Source organism: Lolium rigidum, chromosome 4 (genome assembly GCF_022539505.1).
Source record: "Lolium rigidum isolate FL_2022 chromosome 4, APGP_CSIRO_Lrig_0.1, whole genome shotgun sequence".
NCBI lineage: Eukaryota > Viridiplantae > Streptophyta > Magnoliopsida > Poales > Poaceae > Lolium > Lolium rigidum.
This window is the reverse complement of record NC_061511.1, coordinates 130,707,516-130,730,988: the sequence shown is the minus strand read 5'-3', so window position 1 is coordinate 130,730,988 and position 23,473 is coordinate 130,707,516. Positions and strand designations below refer to the sequence as shown.

At 43.4% G+C, this 23,473-nt stretch overlaps 1 protein-coding gene and 1 pseudogene across 1 annotated transcript; one reads left to right on the top strand and one right to left on the bottom strand.

Annotated features, from left to right (window-relative positions):
- The first annotated feature begins 918 nt into the window (after positions 1–918).
- LOC124708489 (type III polyketide synthase A-like) lies at positions 919–2,936 on the top strand. Its single transcript, XM_047240175.1, has 2 exons — positions 919–1,114; positions 1,963–2,936. The coding sequence occupies exons 1-2, from the start codon at positions 919–921 to the stop codon at positions 2,934–2,936; spliced, it is 1,170 nt and encodes a 389-aa protein (XP_047096131.1).
- Positions 2,937–3,087: 151 nt separating this feature from the next.
- LOC124647509 lies at positions 3,088–9,283 on the bottom strand (annotated as a pseudogene).
- Positions 9,284–23,473: the final 14,190 nt, after the last annotated feature.

Here is a 23,473-nt window from a genome sequence, read left to right as displayed (position 1 = left end):
GAGTGGGGGCACTTCTTCTATAAATTCGTAAGATTTGAGTAATTTTCGTTCAAAATATGTACAAATACAAAGGGATTTCAATATTTTGAGTGGGGCCTATGATCTATTTCCAAGAAAGAGAAGACCGAAGAAGCCGAGAGACAGTGGTCAAATTAACAAGCTGATAAACCATATCAGGCTCAAATTATATAACTATATAAGCCCACAGACTCTATCAACCACGTTCCAGGTAAAACAAACATGAGACAGTTTTAGAACGGGGACACGAACAAAGATAACCTAGCCACCTTTGCATAAATAAACGGAAGAAAACGAGATGACCAGTTCTACTCCGTACAACCAACCTGCCATCCTTGTTCAACTCAAAGCCTGAAAACCAAACAACCCCCATGGCGACCATCCCCTATTAAAGCACCGGTCGAGCATGACCCGGACTTTTGGCTCTCGGGTGTAGGCGCACCCTATATACTCCAGAAAATGTAGTAATTTTAAATAAAGTAAAAAAAAATCGAATCCTTTTGGGAATCAAAGATAATCAAGTATTGTACTCGTATAAATTTGTTTGGCCAAGAAATGTTTCACATTGACTTCAGGTAAGAAAAAAACAAATCTATGACGAATATAGCGTGAATAGTACTTTAATATAGGACCTCCAAGTCTGTTTTTTTCACCCAGGAAACAAGAGAAGTTATTCCATGGTGAATCTTTCGTATACGAGTATAATACATGATCATCTTTGATTCCCAAAAAGATTTGAATTTTTTTGACCTTTTTCTGAATTACTAATTTTTTTTAATATAGGGTACGCTTGCTCCCAGGTTCACCCATGCAATTTCCCGGTCGAGCACCCATATCATGCACACAACGAAATCACACGAGTAGAAAACTTCTCGACCAAGAGTGATAGCATAAGGAGCAATGCCAGGCCTTGGACTCGGTAACATCGGCGGGGAGGGCAATGGCAAAAGCCATTGCTCCGGGGGCAAGGCCAAGCTGCTCGCGCTGGGCAAGGCCCTCCCTAGAAACGTGCTGCACCAGGACAAGTTTGTGGACACCTACCTCCATGGCACCAGCTGCAATGATCCCGCCACCAGGGCAAAGCTCGAGCGCCTCTGTGAGTTACTTCCTTCCTTCCTTCATGCTATTGCCTTTTTTGACGTCTCATTTTCACCGGCTGAGGCTTCTAAGTTGGTATAATTGTAATTCGCTCTTCTTAAAAATATCATCAACACCAATAAGTTTTGCAATAGGATTGCCATCTGGTTGTAGCATCTTAGGGTACAAAATCTACCATGCTTTAGTATGACATCAATTATCGAATGCGCAAAATAGAAGTAGTACAATGTGAAAGACATATTATCTTTCACTCAGTAAATAAAATGTTTGCATGATCATTAAAACTCCAGTTGCACTTTTTCTTAAAGAAAACAAACTGAATTAGCACTCGACACTTATCATGTGTACTTAAGCTCTAAGAACATCACTAGGGCACCAATTTAGTTTAACCATCAATTATCATAGGTGTGAAATGGATTTTAACATAGGTAATTTTCTACTCAATAACTAAAATGTTCACATGATCATTACTACTCAGTCTGGCCCGGAATAGTTGACGCAGCTCATTCACAAATTCCAGTTGCACTTTTCCTTAAGAAAAAAGGTAGCATATAACATATTCTAGTGTATCTATCATGATGTGGAATGGAAAATAGTGCAATAAGAACAAGATTCCACTTAAAAATAGCATCTGCACACTGTAAGTATCATTATGCATCAGTTGTACTTTCGCTCTAAGAAAATTAGTAGAACACCTATTTAGTTTTTTCAAGTTTTTGGGAGGGCTGAGCAAATAGGAGTTCCTAGTATAGTATCATAATTTATAGACTATGTTTTGCTATGTAGTGATTTGCATCGGTACCTCTAATTTATGCATTTTTTTTGCATGTGATTCAACTTTCACAGGCAGGAGCACCACAGTGAAGACAAGGTACACTGTCGTGTCAAAGGAGCTCCTGGATGAGCACCCAAAGCTGAAGACAGAGGGTACTCCAACATTGACACCGCGTCTTGACATCTGCAATGCCGCAGTGCTTGAACTTGGTGCTGCCGCAGCTCGTGCTGCCCTTGCTGAATGGGGTCGTCCCGTAGCTGATATTACCCATCTCGTCTACATCTCATCCACTGAGATTCGCCTCCCAGGGGGTGATCTTTTCTTGGCAACTCGTCTTGGCCTCCCTCCAAACACCGTGCGCACATCCCTTCTCCTCCTTGGTTGTTCAGGGAGTGCTGCCGGCCTCCGCACTGCTAAGGACATTGCAGAGAACAATCCAGGGAGCCGTGTCCTTGTAATAGCTGCGGAGACAACTGTGTTAGGTTTCCGGCCGCCAAGCCATGATCGCCCTTATGACCTTGTTAGTGCTGCCCTGTTTGGTGATGGTGCATCAGCTGCAATTATTGGAGCAAGCTCTATCAGGGCAGAAGAGGACCCCTTCTTGGAGCTCGAGTTCTCAAGGCAGGAGTTCCTACCAGGGACAGACAAGGTAATTCATGGCAAGATCGCAGAGGAAGGGAGTGACTTCAAACTGGGGCGTGATTTGCCAGAAAAGATTGAAAGCCGTATAGAAGGATTCTGCAGGACACTAATGGACAAGGTTGGCATAAAGGAGTTCAATGATTTATTTTGGGCTGTGCATCCGGGTGGACCAGCAATATTGAACAGGCTAGAGGTTTGCCTCGAACTTGAGCCAGATAAACTCAAGATCAGTAGGAAGGCCCTGATGAACTATGGGAATGTGAGCAGCAACACAGTCTTCTATGTGTTGGAGTATTTGAGGGATGAACTGAAGAAAGGGGCAATAAAGGAAGAGTGGGGATTGATCTTGGCTTTTGGCCCAGGTATCACATTTGAAGGAATGCTAGTTCGGGGCATTAACTGAAACTGAAAGAGGTCCAAGTACATGGAAATATCACACACAAGCTTTACATTGCACAGTACCATTTCATGATTATGATTTCTAGTCTAAGAATGTAATAAGCCTCATAGTGTATTTACGCTCTGTAACTACTTGGTCACTATTTTACTGTAATTCAATGCTTTATCTATCAATTATGAAACATAGTAGTACAACATTATCTGGAAATGCTTTATCTATCAATTATGAAACATAGTAGTACAACATTATCTGGAAAATCTATATAGTAATAAACCATTCATGAGAAATTGTATTTATTTATAACACATGGGTTGTTGTCCGCAAAGGAACTTATAAAACAACAAGTGCAGTCAAATAATATCATGTTTTACTTCCCATTTCAGTGAACAATTGTTTGTTCAAATGCTTGAATTGCAGATTATATTTGTGCCACATACTTCAACAGTAGTTTAGTATGTAAAACAAACTCACATCTGAAATTTTCCAAGACTTGGGCAACTCAGCAAACACAGACTAAACCTTGCGGCTCGAAGCTAATGTGGAAACCATAATTTTTCAGCAACTGAAGAATGAAGTCTCTTCTCACCGCATAGTCCTTTCAAAGTCATGTGATGATGAGTGGTTAATCATAAACGATTAACAAAAAACCTTACTGTTTTAAGAGAGTCCTAATAGTCTGGTGTGCTGGTTAATGCAATCAATGCAGCTTCTTGGAATGGTGCAGGAGCTGAATCTGTCAGTTTGACATGGATATTTATTATTGATGCTGGCCTGCTGCTAGCTATGCTTGCTCCAGCACAAACCCAGCCAATTCTCCAACCTAGTATGTTTGCACAGCTCATAGTTAACATCCCAAATCACTAGCAAGAATTTTCACCGAATACAGCTATGTATTGTTGTTTGCGTCACACAGCAACTGAGTAATACCTACCAGTTACACTGTAAGTTTTTGACAGTGAAGATGTGATGATGGTCCTCTCTTGCATTCCTGGAAGAGAAGCCAGAGAGATATGCTTACTCTCGTCGTAAGTAATATACTCATAAACCTGGAACATTTTCGGAGTTTCTGACTTCTAATTTTAACAACGGACAAACATATTAATGAAATTTATTTAAGACATTTATGTACCACAAACTATTTCTGTATAAGAAGGGCGGGCCTGGTGCAGCGGTAGAGCCTCACTGCCTGTGACCGAGAGGTCCCAGGTTCCCAGACCCCGCACAGTGCGGGAGCTCTTAGCACTGGGTACGTCCTAAGCTATTTCTGTATAAATCATCACGCTGATTTACCCCATCTGTTATCGCAAAGCAGTCCATTTTCTGACAAGCTTTAGAAATAATAAGCAACTCCTCCTTGCTAAAAACCTTCCCCGTTGGATTATGTGGGTTGGCAGATCCAGAATTTTAAGTCAGGGTGGTCCACCTTCATAAAATTTTCTGACGCGAATATGACATGCATAACTTTTTTTTTCTCGACAAAACTACATAACATGGCATAGCTAGGTAGTTGGAAGATGGATTTAGCTGTTAACAGACCTGTAGATAGCAATAGCATCACGGTCTTACTTAATCTAGATTTTGCATAAATATGCATATATATCTTCAAAAGTTCAAAACAATAATTCATTGGACACAACCAACACGATCTCTTTAATTTGCTCCACGACCACATCCATCGCTGGCCAAGAAAGAAATGAAGACGAAGGTTTCATCTGTCCAAAAAGGAGGGGCACCGTGTTTGGTTCTCTTATATCTTCAATAATTCTAAATAAAAAAATGTCCAATCCACCAATAGTTAATTCTAAATTTGAGTGGTGCGCAAAGGTGGGAATTTTTTACTGCAAGAGGTTTTGGCGGCAACCGGCGAGTGACTAGTGACTAAGGACATAATGATTCATGTTTGTATGTATGATTGCAGAATGGAGAAGGATATTGGAAGGCAGGTGGTTGAAATAAAGCCAAATTAGGAAGACACAGATGTCCTTAATTTTTCTCCTATAGCTAGGATAGACGGGTTGTATCAAAATCCCAGGGTGGTCCAAGCACCGCCCTGGCCACCCTCTAGATCCGCCCATGGAACTATGGCAGTAATGAGATGTAGCCATGTAACCAAGTGAAATACCATCGTTAGACTCAACCAAATACTAACATACTAAGTGCAAATCACTCAGTAGTATGTACTTCCAAAAGTGAGCGTCATCAAAAGAGAACTTCAGCAGTACATCCATAGCCACTAGTAGAAACAATGTGGTGAGCCATTCACCTATTTAAGATCACACTCTTTGTCTGACTTGTAAAAGATTCCAAAAACTTATCCTCATTCAGTGTCCAAGAAGGTGGATCCAATGGCACATACACCTATATGTACAGAAATCAAATTACAGAAACATGACATTGACCAACAGGAGGTCATCATCGTTCCTGTTAGACGATAAACCCATGAACTGAATGAAAGACTTACAGGGACACCCCGGGCCAGCTCGATGCACATTTGGTACGTTTCGTAAGCGGGGTCGAAGAGCGGAGCCTGATCCCCTGGGTCTATGACTGCATGAATAGAAATGGCATACGCGTGATAAAATGCATAGAGTATGGCATTCCTCTTGAGACGCCACGATTCAGTCGCACACACAAACAGAATGAGCATTAGTACTTGCAAATATTGCTGCAGCGAAGGCCTCGGATTGGACGCAGCAGATGGCGAAGTCAGAGAGAGGGTCTACGTGGAGCTCGTTTCCCGTTTCATCGTCTCCGCGAGCACGTCGCAGATCCCCTGCACCCTTGAACCAACAAACCAAAATGCGCGTCACCATAGGCAGATGGTAGATAGGGTGACTGAACCAGTGGCAATGGAGTCGCGGGAGGCGGACCTGTACTAGTTGAGGTCGGCGGCCATGGCTGCGGTGGTGGTGGCCTGACATGGGCGGGCGCGGGGAAGTCGGGGAACCCCTCGGCAAGGTTGACGGCGTCGGCGCGCTGCGCGAGGTGAGAGAGCTGCTGGATGGGCGATGGCGTCACCCGCCTCGACGCCTCTGACACTCTGACAGCTTCCCTCCATTGCTTGCTCCCGTCGATTGTTCAGTCGCAGTTCCCAAAACATGGCCCCCAAATAAATCTTATACTATCTTATATCTTATATTTACTAATTAAAGATTTTCATTAAGCCACCACGTTAATTCTAGAGGTAATAAAATTTTATCCATCGGATTCATCTTCAACTCAGTTACAATCGTTGGATGCCGTCCTCTCTTCACGTTTCGAGAAAAAGAAAGTCCTCTACCCTAATCGTTCCACCCGATCCGATCTAGGCAGAATGAGATTAAGAGCATTTCATCCAGTGTTGTCTCCCAAAAAGCGACTAGTTTAGCGCGTGAGAGGCGTAATTGTTACTCCAATAGTGCTGTAAAGTGAAGCGTGCTGCAAAAGCGTATTTGGTGCACTATATTTAGGGCGCCGGATAAAGCGCTGTACAAATCCCGCGCAGAAACAACTACCCAGTTTTACAGCTCCAAAATTTAGAGCTTCTGCCGGAGAAGAATATGGTCTCGCGCGCAAAACACGGATAGAGTGCGCTGCAAAGTGCTTTTACAGCGCCAAAATTTAGCGCGGCTGTTGAAGATGCTCTAATCTAGGGGAGATACCGCTTATGCCATCATGCTCGCCATAGCCTCCTCCGCATCATTCAGATGGTGTGTTGTCATGGCCGGCCACGGCATCTAGCGGCCAAAGTTTGTGCCGTCTCGAGCGTCTGACGCAACATTGGCCCTTGACTCAGCTGACCTAGAAGTAACCTCGGGGGGCTTGCTCCAGTACAACCCCCTCCCCCAAACTCAGTTTGGGTTAAGTGTGAGCCCTCCTAAACCCATATCTAATCCGGTATACCCATACGTCGTATACGTGTATAGAGACTGTAGCAATGATCTCCATCAAAACCTCTACGATCTAAACATCCTCCTCTAGCCGATCCATCGCTGCCGATCAAGAACGACATCGGTGCCGATAAGGTTCGCCGTTGCTGCGATCTCGTCCGCCGCCCACTACACCTCCGATCACCATCGCCCCCGTCTTCTACCCACTCATTTTCGGCGTGAGTGTCACAACTCAAACTGGCGAGGTGACCCCCAGTCGTGAGGCAACCGTGCGTCCGTGCCACCGATGGACTGACGGGACCAGAGCGCCGGCCTGTCCGGCCCTGTAGTTCCAGATAAATAGAGAACAACCAGACTTTAGGCCGGCCTGTCCGGCCTTGTAGTACCAATGAATATGTAGTTACAAAGGAGTAAATAAGGAATAGAGAATAGCCAGACTTGTCGCCGGCCTTGTAGTACCAATGAATCGTTGATGGTCTGGCCGGCCCTGACGACCGGCATGTCATTGCTTTCATCCTAAACATGTCGGACAGTCCGGCAGAGGGTCCGTCGAATTGTACGGCTGCACACCGCGCCGCCGCATCGTATTTTTTTGCATGCCGCTATCTTGACTGATCATGCTGGTGAGCACCTATCGCTATTCCTCGTAGCCGGCATGCCGCCGCGTTGCCATCCCTCCCGCCGTCCGCCAGCTAGCACCACTCGTTGTCCCTCATAGCAGGAATGCCGCCACGTTGCCGTGCCTCCCGCCGGTCGGGCAACAATTTCATCGTCCGGCAAAGTCGGTGCCGATAAGGCAAGACATGGTGTGTTACTCCTATACCGTATTCGTACAATCTAATTGGGCCATACGGGTTTTATATATGGATACATATAACAATTTTGTATTAAAAACGAAGGGGTATCGAGCAATCTCAGTCGTCCTTATATTTGAGTTTGCCAAATTTTAGATTGAGTTTGGGGGTGGGTTGTACCGGAGCAAACGCCGTAACCTCGGTAATCTCAGGTACGTGATGGGATCTCCTGCATCCAGTTAATCAGATCATGAGCTGCTCAACTAATATCAGCTAATCACGTCAATAGCTCCGTATTTTACTCGGTGGACTCAGTCGGCCGGCCGACCTTCTGCAAGTACATGCACCCCAGTAGCTCATGTCTCAATCTCGCTCGCTTCAGGAAGGAACAAAACTCCAGTGGATATGCAGCGCTGCAAGATCGATCAAACACTTGCACCATAGAGACAACCAAGAGCTAGACGGGATCAAAGCCGTGCTTCACGTATCTTTACTATTAAAGTGAAAGCTGCGTATGCCTGGTGTCACACATCAAACAAACTACTAAAAATATGCCATCAAAAAATTACAAATAAGATGCCACCGCTAACAAAAATAGGAAAACATGCGACCGACACTATAGGGTATTTATCTTCCCATTCGGTATCCATCAACACGCGATCTAGTTTTTCGTACGTGGGTTCAGGCAACCTGTTGGCCCAAGTAAATTGTCTACCGGACATGAACACCTCTCTTAAATCTAAGCTATCAATGACAACAGTAAACAAGAAAGTCCAATGTCCACCAAAAAGGCCTCTACTTTCTCGTGGGGAAATCTCAGCAAATTGAAATCCCCTCCGATCAAAATGGGATGAGGATTATCTTTAGATTTACCAACTCACGTAAAAAGTCAGCCTTAAAAGCGTCTTGGGCAGCACCATACACAGCGATCAAAGTCCACACAAAACCATCAGCTTTGTTCTGAATGTCGAGTTAATGTGATACTCTCCATCTGAACTAGCTAAGACAGTCATGGTATCTATACGGACGCCAAGTAAAATGCCCCCCGACCTACCACGAGGCGGGCGAGAGAACCACTGAAAGTTAAGCCCGCCCGATAAACGGTTGAGAAAACTTTGTGAGAAGTCCCTCTTACCCGTCTCCGATATAGCAATAAAATCTAAATCATTATCCCTACAAATAGCGGCAATGTGAGAATGCTTAGCCAAATCTCCAAGACCTCTGCTATTCCGAAACATGTCATTCATTGTGAAACTATTTTAGATTTAGTAGTCTTGCTATACCTACGAGATTTATTTCCAGCTGAAGATCTAGAACCACGTGTAGAATCCTTTAGATCATAAACTGAACTAAGCTCTGAGTGTTCTAAATCAACTTCTGTAATATTTTCAACTATAGCCGATAAAAGATGACCATCTAGGATGTCATCATCTTCATCATCGTCTATGATGGAGGTTTCAAGCCCAGTGGAGACATTCGGAACAACCGTTAAACGGTCAAGCTCCGTCTGTCTCAACACATTTACCGAAACCGAAATCTCATCAGACCGACTCCCCAACGAAACACCTAGACTACTCAAATTAGATGAAATATGAGAATCAGAAAAAGAAGTAAACGACTTGAGTGGTTGTTTAATACCTGTTGTGTCGAGGTTCTTCTCCGCCTTGCGCCGCATAGCCCTCTGCATGACGTCCTCATCCGTAGCCTCGGCCCCATCCTCCGCAAGCGCATACCTCCCACTCCTCCTCACCGTTGGCTGAACAACAGGTGGGGGGCAAGTGGGACGAGGCTGCTGCAAGGTGGGGGCAAGCAAGGGAGAACTCGAGCGTGAAGCAGCTGGTGTCGGTGCAGATGCAGAACTGATGCGCGTGATTGACGTATTGTCTTTTCGTTCGACACGCGTCCGTTGGGAACCCCAAGAGGAAGGTGTGATGCGCACAGCGGCAAGTTTCCCTCAGTAAGAAACCAAGGTTTAATCGGACCAGTAGGAGTCAAGAAGCACGTTGAAGGTTGATGGTGGCGAGATGTAGTGCGGCGCAACACCAGGGATTCCGGCGCCAACGTGGAACCTGCACAACACAACCAAAGTACTTTGCCCCAACGAAACAGTGAGGTTGTCAATCTCACCGGCTTGCTGTAACAAAGGATTAACCGTATTGTGTGGAAGATGATTGTTTGCGAGAGAAAACAGTAAAACAAGTATTGCGAGTAGATTTGTATTTCAAGTAAAGAGAATTGGACCGGGGTCCACAGTTCACTAGAGGTGTCTCTCCCATAAGACGAACAGCATGTTGGGTGAACAAATTACAGTTGGGCAATTGACAAATAAAGAGAGCATGACAATGCACATACATATCATGATGAGTATAGTGAGATTTAATTGGGCATTACGACAAAGTACATAGACCGCCATCCAACTGCATCTATGCCTAAAAAGTCCACCTTCAGAGTTATCATCCGAACCCCTTCCAGTATTAAGTTGCAAGCAACGAGACAATTGCATTAAGTATGGTGCGTAATGTAATCAACAACTACATCCTTAGACATAGCATCAATGTTTTATCCCTAGTGGCAACGAGCACAACACAACCTTAGAACTTTACGTCACACTGTCCCGGTGTCAATGCGGGCATGAACCCACTATCGAGCATAATTACTCCCTCTTGGAGTTACAAGCATCTACTTGGCCAGAGCATCTACTAGTAACGGAGAGCATGCAAGATCATAAACAACACATAAGCATAACTTTGATAATCAACATAACAAGTATTCTCTATTCATCGGATCCCAACAAACGCAACATATAGAATTACATATAGATGATCTTGATCATGATAGGCAGCTCACAAGATCCGACAATGATAGCACAATGGGGAGAAGACAACCATCTAGCTACTGCTATGGACCCATAGTCCAGGGGTAGACTACTCACACATCACACCGGAGGCGACCATGGCGGCGTAGAGTCCTCCGGGGGATGATTCCCCTCTCCGGCAGGGTGCCGGAGGCGATCTCCTGGATCCCCCGAGATGGGATCGGCGGCGGCGGCGTCTGTGGAAGGTTTTCCGTATCGTGGTTCTCGGATGCGGGGGTTTCGTCACGGAGGCTATTTGTAGGCGGAAGGGCAGGTCAAGAGGCGGCACGGGGGCCCCACACCACGGGCCGCGCGGCCAAGGGGGGCCGCGCCGCCCTATGGTGTGGCCCCCTCGTCGCCCCTCTTCGTCTCTCCTTCGGACTTCCGGAAGCTTCGTGGAAAAATAGGCCCCCGGGCTTTGATTTCGTCCAATTCCGAGAATATTTCCTTACTAGGATTTCTGAAACCAAAAACAGCAGAAAACAAGAATCGGCACTTCGGCATCTTGTTAATAGGTTAGTTCCGGAAAATGCACGAATATGACATAAAGTGTGCATAAAACATGTAGATAACATCAATAATGTGGCATGGAACATAAGAAATTATCGATACGTCGGAGACGTATCAGCATCCCCAAGCTTAGTTCTCGCTCGTCCCGAGCGAGTAAAACGATAACACGGATAATTTCCGGAGTGACATGCCATCATAATCTTGATCATACTATTTGTAAAGCATATGTAGTGAATGCAGCGATCAAAACAATGTGTAATGACATGAGTAAACAAGTGAATCATAAAGCAAAGACTTTTCATGAATAGCACTTCAAGACAAGCATCAATAAGTCTTGCATAAGAGTTAACTCATAAAGCAATAATTCAAAGTAAAGGTATTGAAGCAACACAAAAGAAGATTAAGTTTCAGCGGTTGCTTTCAACTTGTAACATGTATATCTCATGGATATTGTCAACATAGAGTAATATAATAAGTGCAATAAGCAAGTATGTAGGAATCAATGCACAGTTCACACAAGTGTTTGCTTCTTGAGGTGGATAGAAATAGGTGAACTGACTCAACATTGAAAGTAAAAGAATGGTCCTCTCAGAGGAAAAGCATCGATTGCTATATTTGTGCTAGAGCTTTGATTTTGAAAACATGAAACAATTTTGTCAACGGTAGTAATAAAGCATATGCATCATGTAAATTATATCTTATAAGTTGCAAGCCTCATGCATAGTATACTAATAGTGCCCGCACCTTGTCCTAGTTAGCTTGGACTACCTGGATTATCACCGCAATACATATGCTTTAACCAAGTATCACAAAGGGGTACCTCTATGCCGCCTGTACAAAGGTCTAAGGAGAAAGCTCGCATTTGGATTTCTCGCTTTTGATTATTCTCAACTTAGACATCCATACCGGGACAACATAGACAACAGATAATGGACTCCTCTTTTAATGCTTTAAGCATTCAACAACAATTAATTCTTTTCTCATTAGAGATTTGAGGATGTTTGTCCAAATACTGAAACTTCCACCATGAAACATGGCTTTAGTTAGCGGCCCAATGTTCTTCTCTCACAATATGCATGCTCAAACCATTCAACTCAGAGTAGATCGCCCTTACTTCAGACAAGACGAACATGCATAGCAACTCACATGAAATTCAACAATGAATTGTTGATGGCGTTCCCCATAAACATGGTTATCGCACAACAAGCAACTTAATAAGAGATAAAGTGCATAATTACATATTCAATACCACAATAGTTTTTAAGCTATTTGTCCCATGAGCTATATATTGCAAAGGTGAATGATGGAATTTTAAAGGTAGCACTCAAGCAATTTACTTTGGAATGGCTGGAAAATACCATGTAGTAGGTAGGTATGGTGGACACAAATGGCATAGTGGTTGGCTCAAGTATTTTGGATGCATGAGAAGTATTCCCTCTCGATACAATGGTTTAGGCTAGCAAGGCTTATTTGAAACAAACACAAGGATGAACCGGTGCAGCAAAACTCACATAAAAGACATATTGAAAACATTATAAGACTCTACACCGTCTTCCTTGTTGTTCAAACTCAATACTAGAAATTATCTAGACCTTAGAGAAACCAAATATGCAAACCAAATTTTAGCATGCTCTATGTATTTCTTCATTAATGGGTGCAAAGCATATGATGCAAGAGCTTAAACATGAGCACAACAATTGCCAAGTATCACATTACCCAAGACATTAATAGCAATTACTACATGTATCATTTTCCAATTCCAACCATATAACAATTTAACGAAGGAGAAACTTCGCCATGAATACTATGAGTAGAAACCAAGGACATACTTGTCCATATGCTACAGCGGAGCGTGTATCTCTCCCACAAAGTGAATGCTAGGATCCATTTTATTCAAACAAAACAAAAACAAAAACAAACCGACGCTCCAAGAAAAAGCACATAAGATGTGATGGAATAAAAATATAGTTTCAGGGGAGGAACCTCGATAATGTTGTCGATGAAGAAGGGGATGCCTTGGGCATCCCCAAGCTTAGACGCTTGAGTCTTCTTGATATATGCAGGGGTGAACCACCGGGTGCATCCCCAAGCTTAGAGCTTTCACTCTCCTTGATCATGTTGCATCATACTCCTCTCTTGATCCTTGAAAACTTCCTCCACACCAAACTCGAAACAACTCATTAGAGGGTTAGTGCACAATATAAATTGACATATTCAGAGGTGACACAATCATTCTTTACACTTCTGGACATTGCATAATGCTACTGGACATTAGTGGATCAAAGAAATTCATCCAACATAGCGAAAGAGGCAATGCGAAATAAAAGGCAGAATCTGTCAAAACAGAACAGTTCGTATTGACGAATTTTAAAATGGCACCAGACTTGCTCAAATGAAAATGCTCAAATTGAATGAAAGTTGCATACATATCTGAGGATCATGCACGTAAATTGGCATAATTTTCTGAGTTACCTACAGGGAGGTTTTGCCCAGATTCGTGACAGCAAAGAAATCTGGAACTGTGCAGTAATCCAAATCTAGTACTTACTTTTCTATCAACGGCTTAACTTGGCACAACAAAACACAAAACTAAGATAAGGAGAGGTTGCTACAGTAGTAAACAACTTCCAAGACACAAAATAAAAACAAAGTACTGTAGGTAAAAACATGGGTTGTCTCCCATAAGCGCTTTTCTTTAACGCCTTTCGGCTAGGCGCGAAAGTGTGTATCAAGTAACATCGAGAGATGAAGCATCAACATCATAATTTGTTCTAATAATAGAATCATAAGGTACCTTCATTCTCTTTCTAGGGAAGTGTTCCATACCTTTCTTGAGAGGAAATTGATATTTTATATTACCTTCCTTCATATCAATAGTAGCACCAACGAGTTCGAAGAAAAGGTCTTCCCAATATAATGGGACAAGATGCATTGCATTCAATATCCAAGACAACAAAATCAACGGGAACAAGATTATTGTTAACGGTAATGCGAACATTATCAACTTTACCCAAAGGTTTCTTTGTAGAATGATCAGCAAGATTAACATCCAAATAACAATTTTTCGAGCGGTGGCAAGTCAAGCATATTATAAATTTTCTTAGGCATAACGAAATACTTGCACCAAGATCACATAAAGCATTACAATCAAAATCTTTAACCTTCATCTTAATGATGGGCTCCCAACCATCCTCTAGCTTTTTAGGAATAGAGGCTTCACGCTCTAGTTTCTCTTCTCTAGCTTTTATGAGAGCATTTGTAATATGATGCGTGAAAGCCAAATTTATAGCACTAGCATTAGGACTTTTAGCAAGTTTTTGCAAGAACTTTATAACTTCAGAGATGTGGCAATCATCAAAATTCAAACCATCATAATCTAAAGCAATGGGATCATCATCCCCAATGTTGGAAAAAATTTCAGCAGCTTTATCACGAGCAATTTCAGCAGTTTTAGCGAGTTTCGAGCAGTTTTCGCGCTTTGCATTAGAAGTGGAAACATTGCTAACACCAATTCTTTTATTAGTATGAGTAGGAGGTGCAGCAACATGTGTAGCATTAGCATTACTAGTGGTGGTAATAGTCCAAACTTTAGCTATATTCTTCTCTTTAGCTAGTTTTTCATTTTCTTCTCTATCCCACCTAGCACGCAGTTCAGCCATTAATCTTATATTCTCATTAATTCTAACTTGAATGGCATTTGCTGTAGTAGTAATTTTATCATGATAATTCTCATTAGGCAAAACTTTTGATTTCAAAAGATCAACATCAACAGACAAGACTATCGACTTTAGAAGCAAGTATATCAATTTTCCCAAGCTTTTCTTCAACAGATTTGTTAAAAGCAGTTTGTGTACTAATAAATTCTTTAAGCATGGCTTCAAGTCCAGGGGGTGAATTCCTATTATTGTTGTAAGAATTTCCATAAGAATTACCATAGCCGTTGCCATTATTATAAGGATATGGCCTATAGTTGTTACTAGAATTGTTCCGGTAAGCATTGTTGTTGAAATTATTATTTTTAATGAAGTTTACATCAACATGTTCTTCTTGTGCAACCAATGAAGCTAATGGAACATTATTAGGATCAATATTAGTCCTATCATTCACAAGCATAGACATAATAGCATCAATCTTATCACTCAAGGAAGAGGTTTCTTCGACGGAATTTACCTTCTTACCTTGTGGAGCTCTTTCCGTGTGCCATTCAGAGTAGTTGATCATCATATTATCAAGAAGCTTTGTTGCTTCACCAAGAGTGATGGACATAAAGGTACCTCCAGCAGCTGAATCCAATAAATTCCGTGAAGAAAAATTTAGTCCTGCATAGAAGGTTTGGATGATCATCCAAGTAGTCGATCCATGGGTTGGGCAATTTTTAACCAGAGATTTCATTCTTTCCCAAGCTTGAGCAACATGTTCAGTATCTAATTGTTTAAAATTCATTATGCTACTCCTCAAAGATATAATTTTAGCAGGGGGATAATATCTACCAATAAAAGCATCCTTGCATTTAGTCCATGAATCAATACTATTCTTAGGCAGAGATAGCAACCAATCTTTAGCTCTTCCTCTTAATGAGAAAGGGAACAATTTTAGTTTAATAATATCACCATCTACATCTTTATATTTTTGCATTTCACATAGTTCAACAAAATTATTAAGATGGGCAGCAGCATCATCGGAACTAACTCCGGAAAATTGATCTTTCATGACAAGATTCAGTAAAGCAGGTTTAATTTCAAAGAATTCTGCTGTAGTAGCAGGTGGAGCAATAGGTGTGCATAAGAAATCATTATTATTTGTGGTTGTGAAGTCACACAACTTAGTATTTTCAGCGTTGGCCATTTTAGTAACAGTAAATAAAGCAAACTAGATAAAGTAAATGCAAGTAAACTAATTTTTTTTGTGTTTTCGATATAGCAAACAAGATAGCAAATAAAGTAAAACTAGCAACTAATTTTTTTGTATTTTGATATAAGTGCAGCAAACAAAGTAGTAAATAAAGCTAAGCAAGACAAAAGCAAAGTAAAGAGATTGAGAAGTGGAGACTCCCCTTGCAGCGTGTCTTGATCTCCCCGGCAACGGCGCCAGAAATTTGCTTGATGCGCGTGATTGACGTATTGTCTTTTCGTTCGACACGCGTCCGTTGGGAACCCCAAGAGGAAGGTGTGATGCGCACAGCGGCAAGTTTCCCTCGGTAAGAAACCAAGGTTTAATCGGACCGAGTAGGAGTCAAGAAGCACGTTGAAGGTTGATGGTGGCGAGATGTAGTGCGGCGCAACACCGGGGATTCCGGCGCCAACGTGGAACCTGCACAACACAACCAAAGTACTTTGCCCCAACGAAACGAGTGAGGTTGTCAATCTCACCGGCTTGCTGTAACAAAGGATTAACCGTATTGTGTGGAAGATGATTGTTTGCGAGAGAAAACGAGTAAAACAAGTATTGCAGTAGATTTGTATTTCGAGTAAAGAGAATTGGACCGGGGTCCACAGTTCACTAGAGGTGTCTCTCCCATAAGACGAACAGCATGTTGGGTGAACAAATTACGGTTGGGCAATTGACAAATAAAGAGAGCATGACAATGCACATACATATCATGATGAGTATAGTGAGATTTAATTGGGCATTACGACAAAGTACATAGACCGCCATCCAATCGCATCTATGCCTAAAAAGTCCACCTTCGAGTTATCATCCGAACCCCTTCCAGTATTAAGTTGCAAGCAACGAGACAATTGCATTAAGTATGGTGCGTAATGTAATCAACAACTACATCCTTAGACATAGCATCAATGTTTTATCCCTAGTGGCAACAGCACAACACAACCTTAGAACTTTCTGTCACTGTCCCAGGTGTCAATGCAGGCATGAACCCACTATCGAGCATAATTACTCCCTCTTGGAGTTACAAGCATCTACTTGGCCAGAGCATCTACTAGTAACGGAGAGCATGCAAGATCATAAACAACACATAAGCATAACTTTGATAATCAACATAACAAGTATTCTCTATTCATCGGATCCCAACAAACGCAACATATAGAATTACGTATAGATGATCTTGATCATGATAGGCAGCTCACAAGATCCGACAATGATAGCACAATGGGGAGAAGACAACCATCTAGCTACTGCTATGGACCCATAGTCCAGGGGTAGACTACTCACACATCACACCGGAGGCGACCATGGCGGCGTAGAGTCCTCCGGGGGATGATTCCCCTCTCCGGCAGGGTGCCGGAGGCGATCTCCCGGATCCCCGAGATGGGATCGGCGGCGGCGGCGTCTCTGGAAGGTTTTCCGTATCGTGGTTTTCGGTACTGGGGGTTTCGTCACGGAGGCTATTTGTAGGCGGAAGAGCAGGTCAAGAGGCGGCACGGGGGCCCCACACCACAGGCCGGCGCGGCCAAGGGGGGGGCCGCGCCGCCCTATGGTGTGGCCCCTCCGTGGCCCCTCTTCGTCTCTCCTTCGGACTTCTGGAAGCTTCGTGGAAAAATAGGCCCCTGGGCTTTGATTTCGTCCAATTCCGAGAATATTTCCTTACTAGGATTTCTGAAACCAAAAACAGCGAGAAAACAACGAATCGGCACTTCGGCATCTTGTTAATAGGTTAGTTCCAGAAAATGCACGAATATGACATAAAGTGTGCATAAAACATGTAGATAACATCAATAATGTGGCATGGAACATAAGAAATTATCGATACGTCGGAGACGTATCAAGAACCTACCGCCGCATGGGTAGATGGTGGTGTAGACCCCTGCAACGGTCCCTTCCGCAGCGAAGATGCAACCCTAAGTGACCCAACGCCTCTGGAGAGGCGGGTATACTCCCCAGCCCTGCAAGGCCCCCAGCCAACGGAGGCCGACGCTCCTGAGCCGGCTGCTGCTCCTCGCTGTGCGGGAGACCAGTCTGCCCGACCGCCGCCTGGGGATGCAGCATCGGCATGGCCAACTGCTCGACCGCCTGGTCGCCGCGACGTGGCAGAGGAGGCCGCAGCGGTGTGGCCGGCTGCGTGACCGGCTGCTCAGCTGCGTGAGGGGGCTGCAGCGGCGTGGCTGGCTGCACAGCCTCATGCTACTCTCCGCGACTTGGCTGCAACAGCCCCAGCGATCACGGCTGCTGCAGCCCCGAAGATGCAATGTCCGGGCGCTCCTGCCCCGTAGACGTCGGCGCCGGCCGCTGCATACCTGACGATGCCGTCAGTTGCTGTTGCTGCCCCATGGGTGTCGATGATGGCTGCTGCAACCCCGGTCTCTGCCCCTCCGTCTGAGCTGAAGTAGAAGACGGAGTGGGCACATTATGCGAAGTGGTCGGTGGCGTCGGCGATGGCGAGGCCGAGGAAGAAGGCCGAGTCCGACCTTGCGTGAAGGTCCGAACCCGAGACGGAGACGAAGCCCTGGACGTAGTCGTAGGAGATGCGACGAGATGAGGCGACTCCGACCTAGCGCGAGTCACAATCTCCCGTCCTCTGTCTATCATCGGCGAGTGGTTAAAAGGGGTCAACACCACCTGAGTAACCGGCGCCGCAGCTGCACTAGAAGGGTGTGTAGGATGGTGACCGTTGCTTGTGACGGTAAAGCACGCGTCCGTTGGAAACCCCAAGAGGAAGGTATGATGAGTACAACAGCGAGTTTTCCCTCAGTAAGAAACCAAGGTTATCGAACCAGTAGGAGATGAAGATCACGTGAAGGTTGTTGGTGAAGGAGTGTAGTGCGGCGCAACACCAGGGATTCCGGCGCCAACATGGAACCTGCACAACACAATTAAAATACTTTGCCCCAACTTAACAGTGAGGTTGTCAATCTCACCGGCTTGCTGAAAACAAAGGATTAAACGTATGGTGTGGAAAATTATGTTTTCTTGCAGAAAACAAAAGAGAACAATGATTGCAGTAGGTTGTATTTCATATGTAAAAGAATGGACCGGGGTCCACAGTTCACTAGTGGTGTCTCTCCAATAAGATAAATAACATGTTGGGTAAACAAATTACAGTTGGGCAATTGACAAATAGAGAGGGCATAACAATGCACATACATATCATGATGACTACTATGAGATTTACTTAGGGCATTACGGCAAAGAACATAGACCGCCATCCAGCATGCATCTATGCCTAAAAAGTCCACCTTCGGGTTAGCTTCCGCACCCCTTCCAGTATTAAGTTGCAAAGAACAGACAATTGCATTAAGTACCGTGCGTAATGTAAACAATACAAATATCCTTAGACAAAGCATTGATGTTTTATCCCTAGTGGCAACAGCACATCCACAACCTTAGAACTTTCTGTCACTGTCCCAGATTCAATGGAGGCATGAACCCACTATCTAGCATAAATACCCCCTTGATGGCGTGTATTTCACACGTTCGTTGGGCAACCCCAAGAGGAAGGTATGATGCGCACAGCAGCAAGTTTTCCCTCAGAAAGAAACCAAGGTTTATCGAACCAGGAGGAGCCAAGAAGCACGTTGAAGGTTGATGGCGGCGAGATGTAGTGCGGCGCAACACCAGGGATTCCGGCGCCAACGTGGAACCTGCACAACACAACCAAAGTACTTTGCCCCAACGAAACGAGTGAGGTTGTCAATCTCACCGGCTTGCTGTAACAAAGGATTAACCGTATTGTGTGGAAGATGATTGTTTGCGAGAAAACAGTAGAACAAGTATTGCAATGAGATTGTATTTCAGTAAAGAGAATTGGACCGGGGTCCACAGCTCACTAGAGGTGTCTCTCCCATAAGACGAACGAAGCATGTTGGGTGAACAAATTACAGTTGGGCAATTGACAAATAAAGAGAGCATGACAATGCACATACATATCATGATGAGTATAGTGAGATTTAATTGGGCATTACGACAAAGTACATAGACCGCCATCCAACTCCATCTATGCCTAAAAAGTCCACCTTCAGGTTATCATCCGAACCCCTCCAGTATTAAGTTGCTAACAACGTGACAATTGCATTAAGTATGGTGCGTAATGTAACTAGTGACTACATCCTTGAACATAGCACTAATGTTTTATCCCTAGTGGCAACAAGACAACACAACCTTAGAACTTTCTCATCACTGTCCCAGGTGTCAATGCGAGCATGAACCCACTATCGAGCATAAGTACTCCCTCTTGGAGTTAAAAGCATCTACTTGGCCACAGCATCTACTAGTAACGGAGAGCATGCAAGATCATAAACAACACATAAGCATAACTTTGATAATCAACATAACAAGTATTCTCTATTCATCGGATCCCAACAAACGCAACATATAGAATTACGGATAGATGATCTTGATCATGATAGGCAGCTCACAAGATCCGACAATGATAGCACAATGGGGAGAAGACAACCATCTAGCTACTGCTATGGACCCATAGTCCAGGGGTAGACTACTCACACATCACACCGGAGGCGACCATGGCGGCGTAGAGTCCTCCGGGAGATGATTCCCCTCTCCGGCAGGGTGCCGGAGGCGATCTCCTGGATCCCCCGAGATGGGATCGGCGGCGGCGGCGTCTCTGGAAGGTTTTCCGTATCGTGGTTCTCCGTCTCAGGGTTTTCGATCCAGGGGCTTTATATAGGCGAAGAGGCGGCGCAGGAGGGCTGACAGGGGGGCCACACCATAGGGCGGCGCGGCCCCCCCTCTGGCCGCGCCGGCCTAGGGTTTGGTGGCCCTGTGGCCCCCCTCTGACCTCTCTGGTGTGTTCTGGATGCTTCCGGGGATTCTAAGATCTTTGGCGTTGATTTCGTCCGATTCCGAGAATATTTCGTTACTAGGATTTCTGAAACCAAAAACAGCAGAAAACGAGAACTGGCACTTCGGCATCTTGTTAATAGGTTAGTTCCGGAAAATGCACGAATATGACATAAAGTGTGCATAAAACATGTAGATAACATCAATAATGTGGCATGGAACATAAGAAATTATCGATACGTCGGAGACGTATCAGCATCCCCAAGCTTAGTTCTACGCTCGTCCCGAAGCGAGTAAAACGATAACACGGATAATTTCCGGAGTGACATGCCATCATAATCTTGATCATACTATTTGTAAAGCATATGTAGTGAATGCAGCGATCAAAACAATATGTATGACATGAGTAAACAAGTGAATCATAAAGCAAAGACTTTTCATGAATAGCACTTCAAGACAAGCATCAATAAGTCTTGCATAAGAGTTAACTCATAAAGCAATAATTCAAAGTAAAGGTATTGAAGCAACACAAAAGAAGATTAAGTTTCAGCGGTTGCTTTCAACTTGTAACATGTATATCTCATGGATATTGTCAACATAGAGTAATATAATAAGTGCAATAAGCAAGTATGTAGGAATCAATGCACAGTTCACACAAGTGTTTGCTTCTTGAGGTGGAGTGAAATAGGTGAACTGACTCAACATTGAAAGTAAAAGAATGGTCCTCATAGAGGAAAAGCATCGATTGCTATATTTGTGCTAGAGCTTTGATTTTGAAAACATGAAACAATTTTGTCAACGGTAGTAATAAAGCATATGCATCATGTAAATTATATCTTATAAGTTGCAAGCCTCATGCATAGTGTACCAATAGTGCCCGCACCTTGTCCTAATTAGCTTGGACTACCCGGATTATCACCGCAATACATATGCTTTAACCAAGTTTCACAAAGGGGTACCTCTATGCCGCTCGTACAAAGGTCTAAGGAGAAAACTCGCATTTGGATTTCTCGCTTTTGATTATTCTCAACTTAGACATCCATACCGGGACAACATAGACAACGAGATAATGGACTCCTCTTTTAATGCTTTAAGCATTTGACAACAATTAATTCTTTTCTCATTAGAGATTTGAGGATGTTTGTCCAAAACTGAAACTTCCACCATGAATCATGGCTTTAGTTAGCGGCCCAATGTTCTTCTCTCACAATATGCATGCTCAAACCATTCAACTCAGTGTAGATCGCCCTTACTTCGGACAAGACGAACATGCATAGCAACTCACATGAAATTCAACAACGAGTTGATGGCGTCCCCGATAAACATGGTTATCGCACAACAAGCAACTTAATAAGAGATAAAGTGCATAATTACATATTCAATACCACAATAGTTTTTAAGCTATTTGTCCCATGAGCTATATATTGCAAAGGTGAATGATGGAATTTTAAAGGTAGCACTCAAGCAATTTACTTTGGAATGGCGGAAAAATACCATGTAGTATAGGTAGGTATGGTGGACACAAATGGCATAGTGGTTGGCTCAAGTATTTTGGATGCATGAGAAGTATTCCCTCTCGATACAAGGTTTAGGCTAGCAAGGCTTATTTGAAACAAACACAAGGATGAACCGGTGCAGCAAAACTCACATAAAAGACATATTGAAAACATTATAAGACTCTACACCGTCTTCCTTGTTGTTCAAACTCAATACTAGAAATTATCTAGACTTTAGAGAAACCAAATATGCAAACCAAATTTTAGCATGCTCTATGTATTTCTTCATTAATGGGTGCAAAGCATATGATGCAAGAGCTTAAACATGAGCACAACAATTGCCAAGTATCACATTACCCAAGACATTTATAGCAATTACTACATGTATCATTTTTCAATTCCAACCATATAACAATTTAACGAAGGAGAAACTTCGCCATGAATACTATGAGTAGAAACCAAGGACATACTTGTCCATATGCTACAGCGGAGCGTGTATCTCTCCCATAAAGTGAATGCTAGGATCCATTTTATTCAAACAAAACAAAAACAAAAACAAACCGACGCTCCAAGAAAAAGCACATAAGATGTGATGGAATAAAAATATAGTTTCGGGGAGGAACCCGATAATGTTGTCGATGAAGAAGGGGATGCCTTGGGCATCCCCAAGCTTAGACGCTTGAGTCTTCTTGATATATGCAGGGGTGAACCACCGGGTGCATCCCCAAGCTTAGAGCTTTCACTCTCCTTGATCATGTTGCATCATACTCCTCTCTTGATCCTTGAAAACTTCCTCCACACCAAACTCGAAACAACTCATTAGAGGGTTAGTGCACAATATAAATTGACATATTCAGAGGTGACACAATCATTCTTAACACTTCTGGACATTGCATAATGCTACTGGACATTAGTGGATCAAAGAAATTCATCCAACATAGCGAAAGAGGCAATGCGAAATAAAAGGCAGAATCTGTCAAAACAGAACAGTTCGTATTGACGAATTTTAAAATGGCACCAGACTTGCTCAAATGAAAATGCTCAAATTGAATGAAAGTTGCGTACATATCTGAGGATCATGCGGGTAAATTGGCATAATTTTCTGAGCTACCTACAGGGAGGTGGACCCAGATTCGTGACAGCAAAGAAATCTGGAACTGTGCAGTAATCCAAATCTAGTACTTACTTTTCTATCAACGGCTTAACTTGGCACAACAAAACACAAAACTAAGATAAGGAGAGGTTGCTACAGTAGTAAACAACTTCCAAGACACAAAATGAAAACAAAGTACTGTAGGTAAAAACATGGGTTGTCTCCCATAAG